We start from the raw sequence: 13,415 nt of genomic DNA, 5'->3' as shown, positions 1-13,415 counted from the left end.
ACAGCTCTCTAAATCGCTGCCACCATCATTGATAGTAATCCACATAGGCCAGACAGACGTGGCTAATGAGGTTAAATGTAATTTAGCCTATTTATAATGCATGAGTTTGATGTGCTTTTCTTTTCTGTTTTTTGTTCACAGTCTGGTCTCACTCCTCTTCATGTAGCAGCTTTCATGGGGCATCTGAACATAGTGAAAAACCTGCTCCAAAGAGGGGCTTCACCCAATGCTTCCAATGTGGTGAGCACTGCTTTTCTCATCCCAGAACAGAACAAATTGAATCTGACTGAAAGGGGAATAAAGTCACTCCTTTGGAGATCTGTTTTGTGGAATGCATATTAAATAATAATTAACTACTGGATTACTGAAATTAAAAGGCCAATCTGAACCATGGCCTTTAATACTACGATAGAGGATTAAAACAAGATTTACTCTAAATTTTAAAAAATATGTGTGTTTGAACTTTATCAGAAAGTTTTAAAACTCAAAATAAATAAATATAGAAACTTTTCATTGTAGGTTGTTACAGATGGATGAACTGCAAATGTCAGTATACATATGGACCCTTATATACACATTTGGGGTGCTATTTTGTCATTTGAGTAACTACCTGTATTTATCTACATCAGAAAGTGGAGACTCCTCTTCATATGGCCTCCAGAGCAGGACACTGTGAAGTTGCTCAGTTCCTGCTCCAGAACTCAGCACAAGTGGATGCCAAGGCTAAGGTATGAGCTGAGTAGTAGTACTAGTAGTACTACCAATGCTTCCAAGCAGAACACGGAGGGTCAGCCTGTCCATGCCACTAAATAAACAAAACAAAACACAAAACAAATATTTCTACAAGCTCCGCTGGGTGCAAAGACCGCCTTTTATCATTTGAGGAATATAGCCAGAATCAGACAAGTTTTGTCAAGCGACACTGCAGAGGTTCTTGTCCATGCATTTGTGTCTTCACGTATTGATTATTGTAATGCTCTTCTTTCTGGGCTACCAAAGAAAAGTTTTAGAGGTCTACAGATGGTGCAAAATGTAGCTGCTCGCATTTTAACAAGAACTGGGAAAGTTGAGCACATTAGCCCTGTACTGAGATCTCTTCATTGGCTACCTTGTCAGGTTCGAGCAGATTTTAAGGTCCTGCTGCTCACCTACAAGGCTTTAAACGGACTGGCACCTTCATACCTCTCTGACCTTTTACACCATTATGTCCCATCCCGTGCTCAGGACTCAGGACTCTGGCCTTCTAAAGGTTCCTAGAGCCAGAAAAAAGACAATTGGAGAGCGTGCTTTTTCTTTCCATGCCCCGTTTCTGTGGAACAACCTCCCTCGAGATATTAGGCAGGCATGCTCTTTGGAGGTTTTAAAAACTAAGCTGAAGACACATTTGTTCACCCTATCTTACATGTCTTAATTCTACGGCTTTTCGTTTTTGAATTCTTACTGTTTTAACTTATTATTATTATTATTGCTGTGTATCGCTTTTATTTATTTATCTTTTCAGTTTCAAATAGCTGTACAGCACTTTGTTTGAAAGCGCTTTATAAATAAAATTATTATTATTATTATTATTACTAGTAATAGTACCTTATTCAGCACCCAAAACAAACTTACAAATGATCGTGCAGCAATTATCAGTCAATCACTGATCTTTTTAAGTTGTCACAAACAATGCATAAAGGCTGTTTCATGTACACAGTGGCAGGTTTTATTAGGCATGATGTTTAATTTCCCGATGCTCAGCTGTATCTGTTTTCCAACTTGAACTAAACTCATTGTCCTCTGTGTCCAGGATGACCAGACACCTTTACACTGTGCAGCCCGTATGGGCCACAAGGAGCTTGTCAAGCTGCTCCTTGAGCACAAGGCCAGCCCTGACTCAGCTACAACTGCAGGTCACACACCTTTACACATTGCAGCACGTGAAGGACATGTCCAGACTATTCGAATATTATTGGATGCTGGAGCGGAGCAAATAAAGATGACAAAGGTAAAATCAGAATTAAGATTAAATGCTCAGTTAGTGCAGACCGCGTTTTATTGCTAACTGAACCGCTTCTGGCAAAAGATGACCGTTGAGGTTATTTGAGTCTGTCTTATGCTAAATTAAATAATTTAAAATAATTTTATCAGCTAAATATAAGCACAGATAGCCACAAATAGTTACATATAGTAAAACCCCATATTCAGAAACATTGTGGTGTACAGATGCAACTGAATCTTTGACAAACATCTTAGTCTTTTCTTCTTCTTCTTCATTTGAGTAGAAAGGTTTCACTCCCCTCCACGTGGCCTCCAAATATGGAAAGGTAGATGTGGCTGAACTCCTTCTGGAAAGAGGAGCAAACCCAAATGCAGCTGGGAAGGTGAGCCAGTCTGTACTTTTGTTGACAGGCAGTGAGGAGCAGTTCATTCTGCAAGTTTGACCCCACCCCGAGATAATTTTGTTTTCAGCTAATTGATTGATTACCATGGTATGTGTTTCATATATACATGTTTCTGTGTGGTTTTTTTGCATATGTGTGTGCATCTGTGGGTTATATATATGTTCATGCGTATGTGTGTGTGTGTGTGTGTTTGTGGTTAACAGAATGGTCTGACACCCCTTCATGTGGCCGTCCATCACAACAACCTGGATGTTGTTAGACTCCTGGTCAGCAAGGGAGGATCTGCACACAGCACTGCCCGAGTAAGATGTTCACACATATGTGTGTGCACATTAGAGGCAGGCCAGCATAACCTGCCAATCCATGACTGACAATCATACAAAACAGGCTAAATTAGAGTGATTCTCAAGCATACATTGACTTGCATAGCAAACTTTGTACTGGCAAGTGCTCTCTCACAGCAGCGTTTAAGTTATATGCTGGAAGAATAGCAATGTCCACTTTTTTATTTCTGTTTTGTCCTTGTTTCTTTCTGCAGAATGGATACACTCCCCTTCACATAGCAGCCAAGCAGAACCAGATGGAGGTGGCCAGCTGTCTTCTTCAGAATGGGGCATCGCCCAATTCTGAGTCCCTCCAAGGCATCACGCCCCTACACCTGGCTTCACAGGAGGGACGGCCTGACATGGTGGCTCTGCTCATTTCCAAACAGGCCAACGTAAATCTTGGAAACAAGGTATAATATTAGAATGGAGAGAATTGATCATGTTCTAAAGAGTAAAGTTTAATTCCTGTAGTTTTATATGTGCTTTTTTAAAATTATTATTAGATTAATATACTGTCCAAACAATAGATAAACTATGATGCTCATTCCTCTGGTCGTTCTTTGTAGAATGGACTGACTCCTCTGCATCTTGTGGCCCAGGAGGGTCATGTGGGCATCGCAGACACTTTGGTCAAACAGGGGGCATCTGTTTATGCTGCTTCACGTGTAAGCTACATCGATTCCACTGAATACACATAGACATAAAATACCATGTGTGTGTGATGAACTGAAGAGATGGCATCTTTTGTCTTTATACAGTCTTGTGCGCCAAATGACTAAGCACATATTTGCCCGATATTTAGACTGACAATTAATGGGTATCACTAAAGCAACTAAACAACAGCTTGCTGTCTTTCTCTCTTTGGCTCAGATGGGCTACACACCCCTTCACGTGGCCTGTCATTATGGCAACCTCAAGATGGTGAAGTTCCTTCTGCAGCAGCAAGCTCATGTGAACGCCAAGACAAGGGTAAAATTCCTTGTCAGCACCCCCCCTTTTTTTTTTTATCATATTTAGTTTCTTCTTTTGTCCGTCAAAACTTTTTTATCGCTTTCTTTTTTGCTGCAGATGGGCTACACCCCTCTGCACCAGGCAGCCCAGCAGGGCCACACAGATATTGTCACACTCTTGCTGAAACATGGAGCCCAACCCAATGAGATCACCTCGGTGAGAAACCTTTACTAAACCCTTCCTTGTGCAGCAGTTTTTCTGAAGGAACAAACATGTGATAACAAATAAAGAAATTGCCTTCAGTAGAATAGTTAGCACTAGATTAGATTCAGATCACAGATCATCATCATCATCATCGCTCTCTTGACTGATAAATATTCCTATCCTGTTAAATATTTCTCTGTAAACGTTTTTCCACATGCACAATGTATGTGTGTTCACTGTCAGGACTATTATTTACTTTTTTAGTTGCTGTGACTACGTTGCAATGAAACTTTTTTTTTTCAGTGTGTACTCTGGAGCTAGAGTTCCCCAACTAAAATTGATGTTGCATCCTATTTTGTCTATCCATTTATTTTACATCAGTATTTTTAATTTTTGATACTTTGTTCAGAGATTATTTTTACATCACTACATACACCTGACAGCCCTAATTGGTTAGTTAGATTTTAAATTAAGATTTTGACAGGCACAATTTATGAAAGGCCTGAAAGATGCAGTTTAAGACCTAGTAATTAAACCGCAAAATTTAATAGCTTTTTTTTGTCTTTCCATTCACTAGTTTTGATATATTAGAAGTTTGGACATGTGTATAACTATGGTGGATACTGTCCAGTATATGTTTGTTGCAGCCTGTAGGATATATCAGTTCACCTTTTGCCTTCATTTTTCATATTTTTTTATTTATGTTGTAGATGTGTACCGTAATTCTAAAAACTATATTTCTTACAGGACTCCATGCAGTCATGATAAACTAAGTATACCTTGTAGCTTGTAAAACAACCTTTAGCTGCAACAACTTGAAATAATGATTTGCTGTATGACTTTATAATTTACAACATTGCATTAGTTTATGGAGGTTTGCAGGCATTCATTTATATACAGATCTCTTATGGTCCCATCACAGCATTACAGTCAGGCTGAGGTCTGCACTTTGACACTGTGACACCTTGATTCCTTTCTTTTGCGGCCATGCTGTTGTATACCAGCCAACCTTTAGCTCTTGGACAGATGGCCTCAAATGTGACAGATTTCATGGTCAACTCAATGAATACAAGGCGCCCAAGCTGCAAAACAAACCCAAATCATCACCCGTCCAGTACCAGCATGCTTGGCAGTTGACATGAGGTATTTGTTTTTGCCAAACATGGTGCTGAGCAGTATGGCCAAACATCTCCTCTTTGGCCTTGTTTGTCCAAAAACCTCTTGTGGTTTCTTCAGATGCAACTTGGCAAACTTCAGCCATACTGTCCTGTTCTTTTGAAGGAGAAGAGGCTTCTTCCCGGAAACCCCATCAAATAAACCATACTTGTTGAAGTTGATTTTAATAGTCAACATGCTAGCAGAGACCTGTAGAATCAGAGCTGTAGCTCTTGGGTTTTTTGCACTTTCTGAGAATTGTAGAGAATCTGTTGGGATGTTGACTCCTGGCAAGATTGTGGTATTTTGTCTACAAACACCTGAATGCTTTGAGATCTTCTACTTTTGTTTTTCACAGGACACTAAAATACTTCTTTTCCCCAAGAGTATATGTTTTCTACAGGAAAGAATAAAGTTCTTAAAATCTGTGGAAATGATTTTAGTAATTTTAATTATCTGTCTCCGTGTAGAACGGCACGTCTCCCCTGGGCATTGCTAAGAGGCTGGGTTACATCTCTGTCATCGATGTGCTCAAGCTGGTAACTGAGGAGTCCGTTTCTGCGGTGAGCATGGTTCACCTAGTTACACCAGTACATGAAGAAGAAACGTTGACCCACCATGATCAGATGTTCACTGAGCAAACTCTGTTTTCCTAATTACATTCAGCTCCCTCACTGCTTGCAAATTAACTCCCACCCTGGTTCTCCACAGATCACGACAGAGAAGCATCGGATGAGTTTCCCCGAAACTGTAGATGAGATTTTGGATGTTTCAGAGGATGAAGGTAGGCTGTCTTATTTGATTATGTTAAAAGCATCAACTGTGCAGCTTTGATAATTAACTTTCAGCTCTGATTTTGGTAGAAGACGAGCGCATGGGAAGTACACTGACATGTCGAAGTACCAGCATGAATTTGACTGTATATGTGCGACTGTTTATAACACCCTTTTCCATTTGTCTTGTAGGGGTTGCCCAGCTAACGTTAGGTAGGACTGTGTCTGTATCTCTGCCTTGTCCGGTCCGGTGACTCGTAAACTTGTGCCTTCATTGCAGTTGCACTTTCTCATTTTCTCTGTGTGTCACTAAATGTCTTTCTAATCAGTTCTACTTTCGACTCCAGCCCTGTTTGTTATCCTCTATTTTCTCTGTCTTATCTTTGATCTCTCCTGTTCTCCCTCTTGTTCAGAGATTTGCTTTTTCTTTAAAAAGTCTGTTTGTCATCAGCATGTAGTCACAACATTTTCCTTTTACCAGCACATATCTGGTCATGGATCTATCATTGACAGAACTCCAATATTTCTGTATTTAAATTTAAATGGCTCCCTTGCAGTGCAGGGTTGCTGTTCCTCCTGATTTTTACAGTGTAATTGATCCATAAACGGATAAAACACATACTGTGGCAAAGCTGTGACACTTTCCAGCAAACAGCTCCAGTTTATACAGTCATCGGCCTGCCTTAAAAATCTAGAAAAAATAAACCAAATTCGAATCTTTTCAACACGTTTTGGAAGCATTTTTTCCTTTTGCAATGTGTTTTCTTGTTTTTATACTTGTTTAATTTTCTCACTTTTTACTTCTTTAACATTTTTTTGCTTTGTTTTCCTGAACAGCTTATACGAATGGGTGCTAAAGTGTCTGTCTTGTGAAGCGGTTTAAAGTTGTTGTTATAATTATTATTTTAGTATCATTCCTATTTAATAATTAAGGTGTTTTCTCCTACACAGAAACAACCATCACCACATGTGATTTCATCTTTAATGGGCATGCTCACTAAAAAAGCTGTCACCAGGTGCCTTGCAGTTTGCTGTCCATGCAGTGTCCTAAACTGTGTTGATATTCACTGTCTTACCAATCCTCTTCTTTCACTACTTTGGTTTCCATCGGCTCTGGTTGTTGTTGGTTTGACTCCATTGCTTGGACTAAAATGTTTGGAACTGCTTTGTGGCCATTTTTTTTCTGTGGTTTGGTGAAGGGATGGGAAGGATGGTGGAGTAGTAATTACAGATTTCATCTGGGGATTATATCAAAATTGATTTTACTCGAATTTGAAGAGAGTTCAAGGTTTTGAGAGCATTTCTCATAAAATACATTTTGAAACAACTTGAAATGTATTGAGATAAACTGATATTTATTGGGAGAACTTGTCCTTAATTTAAAGTTTACTCCGTATCCCCCTGGTGTCATCCTTTTCTCTCTTACTTCCTTATGTGTTCCTTGCAACCTGTTCCTTACCACTTATTTTTCTCTGTGTTCATTTTCCATGTTCTTTCTAAACATTTCTTTTACATTTTTGCCACAGGAGACGAGTTGCTGGGGATGGACGGAGCTCGCTATTTGAAGCTTGATGATTTTAAGGACCAGGATGATGACTTTCTCTCCCCAAAGAAGACCCTCAGAGACTTTGAGGGCGGCATGGGCACCACGTAAGTCAGTGTGAGGTGGTGTGACGAGGAGTCTTTATGTGAAGAATGCCTAATATGATATAATTGAAAATGAAATTTGAGCTGGCGATTAAATTACTGACATAGCTCATTTATCCTTACCTTAGATTATGAGAAGCAGCAGAGTGAGCTCATATGATTTTATTAGAATTTTGATAGCGGTGTCATATTCAGCGATGGTTTCTTGTCTTACCTTATTCCTACCTCCTCTTCGACAGTCCATATTCTCCTGCTATTCCCAGGATCCCCTGTGTGTCACCAGAGACAGTTATGCTGGATCAGGTATGCTTAGCTCGTGACTAAGAGTGGCTTTGTAAGCATTTGTTACTTTATCTTATCCTCCTGAGACCTGAGCTCCCATTTGAATACTTTTCTAATTTCTTCTAGCTATTTGGGATTAGTTGGATCTGATAAGTATATAAACTAAGCTTCCTCTTTGAATAGGAAGCCATTGATTTGTTACGTAGTTGTTACATACTTGTATGTACTCGTAAAGGGACACTTAATTTAAGTTAACATTGCTTGACAATCACTTTCTTGTGCAGAATGAAGTTTTTAAGGTGCAAAAAAGAGGCTATAGAAGACAGATATTCAAATGGAAATATCACTAACTTATATTATTGAACCAGATTCTGACTTTTATTCATACCTCTTCCTTTATTATGGTCTTCTCTCTGCTTCATGTTTTATATCACCTCTTTCTCTTTTCATATCAGTCTTTCCCTCCTACTTTTCTCTGGTTTAATCTTCTCAGTCATAGCTGTTTTACAGCCTCAATTTCTCACCGTTTTCCATTTTCATTTCTCCCTCTCTGACCTCAGCACACCCCCGTCCCTTTGCCAAAAGAATATGATGAAGATTCTCTTATCCCAAGCAGTCCAGCTACTGAGACTTCAGACAATGTCAGCCCTGTAGCCAGCCCTATTCACACTGGGTGAGTTATTAAAATGTTTTTCTTCCCCGTTAAACCAAATTTTTAAAATTGCTTTTATGTTAAACAGTATCAGTCGTCGATGCTTCTTGTCAGGATTCTTATTATAGTGTTTTGGCAGACTGTGAAATTTCTGGCTTTACAAAAAAGTAAATAGAAAAAAAAAGTGCAGATAGTGCAGACTTGTTAAAAGCCTATGATGATAGTCAAAAGCATATTATATTTATCATCTATTTTTCTCTTAACCTGATTATAATTAACAAAATTGTTTAAACTCTAATGTCATTAACATTTAAAACTGGCAACCGATTCCATTAATTCATCTACTGAGGTGATAGTTTATGTGACAATAGCATCCTTTACTTATATACAATCTAAAGTGCTCTGTAAACTGCTACGAAAAAGGGCCTAGGTAAATGCAGTCCATTTATGTTTTAATGTTATTGCATAGAGGTATGATACCAAAAGATAAATGGTGGTTGTAATGATTATCAGTGATGATCACGATGATCACAATCCAAATTTACAGATATCTTATATTTAAAGGAACTGTATTCCAGCAATAAACACTTTAATTTATCAATTATGCAAAGTCATAATTTACTGTAACTGTACCTCCATGAGTCAGCTTTTGAAATAGTGAGTATGAAAAGATGACCTCAGACATAGAGACACCTGTATTAAGCCACCGGTATAATGCAGGAGAAGCAGAATCGGGATCTCTTTCAAATCTTTTCACATCATTCTTGCTGAGCATTGCTGCAGATCACTCGTTCTCTCCTGTCATATCCAGACAAGCAAATGAAAAGAGCGCCTACACAGTCAATTGATGTCTTCTTTATGAATAGCATAAACCATGAGCGGGCAAACCAGATCAATTCAAAACACTGCTGAACAAACAGCACATGAATAATCTGTTCCCATCTCGTAGAGCTGGAGGATTTCCCTGACGAAAGTCCAGTCTTTGTGTTTTTTTTCTTTCTGTCGTGTTTTATTAATGTTTAAATGTGTGTTGATAAAGTAAAGTTTACATGTTCTTAATTTATGGCACCATGTAACTCAGCTTCCTGGTGAGTTTCATGGTGGATGCTCGAGGGGGCTCCATGCGAGGCAGCAGGCACCATGGACTACGAGTGATCATCCCTCCCCGAACCTGCGCTGCACCGACGCGCATCACTTGCCGTCTCGTTAAACCCCAGAAACTGACCACGCCTCCTCCACTAGTGGAGGGCGAGGGCCTCGCTAGCCGGATCATCTCCCTGGGGCCGTCCAGTATGCAGTTCCTTGGGTAAATCAGACCTTTCTTTGGTTTATTAACTGTATTTGATCGTATTTGACTGTGCATTTACAGTCAAAGCAAAATACTTTTGTGTGTATTTGAGTGCCTATATGTGCATGTATTTGCGTGGCTCTTAATAGACATGACATGTCCAAGACAAGTTCAGTGATTGTGCCATTTAATGGACAAGACTAGATCATGATGGGGTATTTATAGGAAAATAGTCATTTAAGCAGTTTAAAACTAACCTATCACAGTGTAAAATTACAGAGAATATGGGGATCATCTACGGTACAAATTATCTTAAAAATATTTTTAAAAATCTTCAGAAAGTATTGTACACAAAGGACTAGGTTGAAAACCAATGCTGAAAGGTCCAGAGTCATGCTGGGATGATGTATCAAGCATTTCTGAAAACCATTGTGCGTGAGCACTGGTCATTTTTATTGTACAATATTAAAATTCTAACCATGCAAGGAGAAACATAAAAAGCATTCATAAACATGTCGTCTCTGGACATCAGCTCATTTAAAGAGGACCAGGTCTGACCAATCAAGTGGCAGAGGTTTTTTAGAAGTCACACATGTTGCATCTTCTAAGCTGTGAACATGCACTTCAAAAGGCTGTGTATTAGTGCAAATGGCATTGATAACTTGTACTGTTAATGTTAGTCTGGGCTCTGAACCAGCTGGCCTGTAGTTCAGAGTCATCAATTAGAATGTTTTGGCACACTGTGAAATAAAATAATACCGCAGAGCAGACCTCAGTCTGATGAGTACCAAACCAGGCAAGTAGGGAAATGCATTTGACTTTCAAAACTACAGCATTTAGTCTTCTCTGTTCCCCAAAACCTATAGATTGTCATTAAAAGACGAAGAAAAAGAAGATAAAATATGCACCTCTCCTACCTTTTTCTAAAAACCTTTCTGACATTTCATTCACAGACCAGTGATAGTAGAAATCCCTCACTTTGCCTCACTGGGACGAGGAGACAGAGAGCTTGTGGTGCTCCGCAGTGAGAACGGCTCGGTCTGGAAGGAACATCGTAATCGCTATGGCGACGAAGTACTGGAAACTATTCTGAATGGCATGGATGAAGGTTAGTGGGATTGTAATGGATGTCGCCTGTCAGGGAAACCTTGAGGGGTTGTATTAATCTTGATGTATGTCCCTGGAGTTACAGAAGACAAGCATAGGAAGGTTTTTTTTAAACACAGAAGCTGCCTCCGCAGCATCAGACAGGCTTTATTCCCACAAAGTGTTCATTTAAGACTGAAATTTTCAGCTAGACATGTATCCTAACACCTACCATTACCCTCTTTTTCTTTCCTCTTTATCTCTTTTCTCTGCTTATCTCCACTATTTCACCTAATATAGACTTGGAGAGCCAAGAGGAGCTGGAGAAGAAGAGAATCCGTCGAATGATCTCCACTGACTTCCCCCTCTACTTTGCAGTAGTGTCTCGCATACAGCAGGAGAGTGATCTCATTGGTCCAGAGGGCGGTCGGCTGACCAGTAAGCTGGTCCCCCAAGTTGAAGCCATCTTCCCTGAGACTGCTGTCACCAAAAGAGTGAGGCTGGGACTGCAGGTGAGAATATGAATTGAAAAGAGGCTTTGCACATGTACACTTTTCATAATTGCTTGATTGTTCAACACAAAAACAGATGTTCAAATGAGAAAACAACCAAGACTGTGCCAACATGTTTACCTCTGGCCTCATTTTCTGTTTGTGCTGCTTTCAGTCTACGAGTTCAGATTTGACAGATTTCATGCCATGAAGTTGATGTTATGTGTGTCTGTAACAAACAGTGATATCAAACCGATAGGAAGAAGATTTTCTCAGTTTTTAAACACTGTCAATAAGAATTTCATTGATAGAATAGGTTAATATAGAAAAATTATATACTTTATTAGAACATTTTCAAAATTTGCCTGACCTTTAAGAAGCATCTCTGGTGTTTGCAACACGTGTTGTCTGCCCTGCCAAACAGGAGCTTCTGGCAAATGTATGACTGGCTGTTACTCATCCAGACCTCTGCAGACACCCGTCTGGGAACTTGGCACACACTCATGCTGACTGATCTCTTTTCACACTACACCTACATTTGGCTTTGTTTTCCACAGCAGAAAGATTATGAAGGATTATGGCTTCTTCATTTCTGTTGCTTGGTCACTTGAGTGTACATCGTTTACGTTCTTTGTCATGGCACTAATGTTATGTACGTAAGAAGATTGCATGAGTTTTACTTTGGCTACGCTCGTCTGTTTTCCTTTTTATCCAGCCATTCGTCACTCCTCAGTTCCCCGATTTAAGTTGTGAGCCACAGTGACCAAGCTGATGCACTGATCTGAGTTTATGAATTTGTTGCATGTGTGAGTATGATTGGGAATTTGAAGTTTTAGCCTATTGCACATTTGCTTTTATGGTTTATGGTTTGTTTTCCTTTTTTAAACATTTTGTTTTAATTGTTTGTTGATCCTTGTGGAGTTTCTGTTATGTTTTATTTGTGCTTGAGTTTATCTTTTCCATTCTCCATGTATGCAGCCTTCTCCTCCTGTCTTTTCGTCATGTCCTCAGTGTCCCTTTTTTGCCATTAACACTTTAACATCAGGCACAACCAATCCCTGATGAACTGCTGACCAGGCAGCTTGGTAACCAGGCCACCTTCAGCCCAGTGGTTACCATCGAACCTCGGCGACGCAAATTTCACCGTCCAATCGGATTGCGGATTCCTTTACCACCGTCGTGGAGGGAGAGCCCTCGTGATGCTGGCGAGGGTGATACCACCAGCTTGCGTCTTCTCTGCAGTGTCATTGGTAGGAATAACTTTACAGAGTAATCCCTTTTTATATTTTGTTTTTTCTTGTAACAAACATGAGATACCTAGGATTGTATTCAGGAATTATTACCTTTCTCATTAGGGTACAAACAAAATGATCTGCCACCAGATTATATATTTTTTTGTGTTAAGCAGTTTTATTTACCAATTTGACTTTTTAGAGTAACCTTAAAATGACTCTTTATGGTGGTGAAGGGGAAAATTTGAAATACTGGGGCAAAGAAAATCAGAGCACCAATTCACTAAAATGGACCCTAACAAAACTGATTGATGGCAGTGGACACGTGGGTGTACTTCTGACTCAAACATCACAATATAAAAGGCTCTAATCTCCTGTTTTAATATGCAAAGCAGGGGTCATACATGGAGATGCACTTCTCAAAACAAACATGGCAGCAAAAGAGGAAAGTCGAAAAAATACCATACCAGTCTAAATTCGACTTAAACTGTATTTACATTATGTGAGTTTGAGCCGTCTCTGGAGAAAGACGACCAACATAAAAGGATATTTCTGAGTACTCAACTGGTAATCAAGTAAAAGCAAAAGCAGCATAAAATTACGTGCAAAGAATCTTGTCAGACGGAAATAAACATGCACATTAACAAAATGATTGAGATTCCAATCATGTCTCTGTGTAAGTTGTGTCCTCCATCTGTTAAAGCTGAGCCAAGGAGGACACAGGAAGCAGACAAACAGCAGAGGAACAACAGCTGTCTGTCTTAGCCTTGATTCAGTTGCTTTTATCATTGTAAGACAATTAAATTTTCATGCAGCAGACTAGAAATATTTCTCAAGTTTATCAGATCAATGTCATATAGTGTGGACTTCAGTGTGTGGGAGTCATTACAGGGAGTAGTGAAAAAATGACCAACAAAACTGCCTGGAAGTCATACAAAAGGGAC

General features: G+C 39.4%; 1 protein-coding gene across 9 annotated transcripts in view; it reads left to right on the top strand.

The window, feature by feature from the left end:
- Window positions 1-13,415, top strand: part of ank1b (ankyrin 1, erythrocytic b) — a 77,956-nt gene that overhangs the window by 42,685 nt on the left and 21,856 nt on the right. For 6 of the 9 annotated variants that reach the window (XM_086300379.1, XM_086300381.1, XM_086300377.1 and 3 more), the window contains exons 12-30: window positions 142-240; window positions 630-728; window positions 1,790-1,987; window positions 2,265-2,363; window positions 2,588-2,686; window positions 2,923-3,120; window positions 3,277-3,375; window positions 3,581-3,679; window positions 3,779-3,877; window positions 5,491-5,583; window positions 5,732-5,804; window positions 5,986-6,006; window positions 7,320-7,443; window positions 7,680-7,743; window positions 8,283-8,395; window positions 9,456-9,680; window positions 10,616-10,770; window positions 11,049-11,260; window positions 12,285-12,489. In XM_086300379.1, coding sequence (XP_086156505.1) covers window positions 142-240; window positions 630-728; window positions 1,790-1,987; window positions 2,265-2,363; window positions 2,588-2,686; window positions 2,923-3,120; window positions 3,277-3,375; window positions 3,581-3,679; window positions 3,779-3,877; window positions 5,491-5,583; window positions 5,732-5,804; window positions 5,986-6,006; window positions 7,320-7,443; window positions 7,680-7,743; window positions 8,283-8,395; window positions 9,456-9,680; window positions 10,616-10,770; window positions 11,049-11,260; window positions 12,285-12,489 — 2,374 coding nt within the window. The remainder of the gene's footprint in view (window positions 1-141; window positions 241-629; window positions 729-1,789; window positions 1,988-2,264; window positions 2,364-2,587; window positions 2,687-2,922; window positions 3,121-3,276; window positions 3,376-3,580; window positions 3,680-3,778; window positions 3,878-5,490; window positions 5,584-5,731; window positions 5,805-5,985; window positions 6,007-7,319; window positions 7,444-7,679; window positions 7,744-8,282; window positions 8,396-9,455; window positions 9,681-10,615; window positions 10,771-11,048; window positions 11,261-12,284; window positions 12,490-13,415) is intronic. The other 3 variants (XM_086300383.1, XM_086300378.1, XM_086300384.1) reach the window with 1 other exon arrangement.

This window comes from Aulonocara sp. 'chitande type north' Nkhata Bay, linkage group LG7, assembly GCF_057382095.1.
Source record: "Aulonocara sp. 'chitande type north' Nkhata Bay isolate Kocher_YH1m ecotype deep benthic linkage group LG7, A_spYH_male_GT1.1, whole genome shotgun sequence".
Taxonomy (NCBI): Eukaryota; Metazoa; Chordata; class Actinopteri; order Cichliformes; family Cichlidae; genus Aulonocara; species Aulonocara sp. 'chitande type north' Nkhata Bay.
Note: the sequence above shows the minus strand (reverse complement) of the source record. Positions and strands in the feature narration are given on the sequence as shown.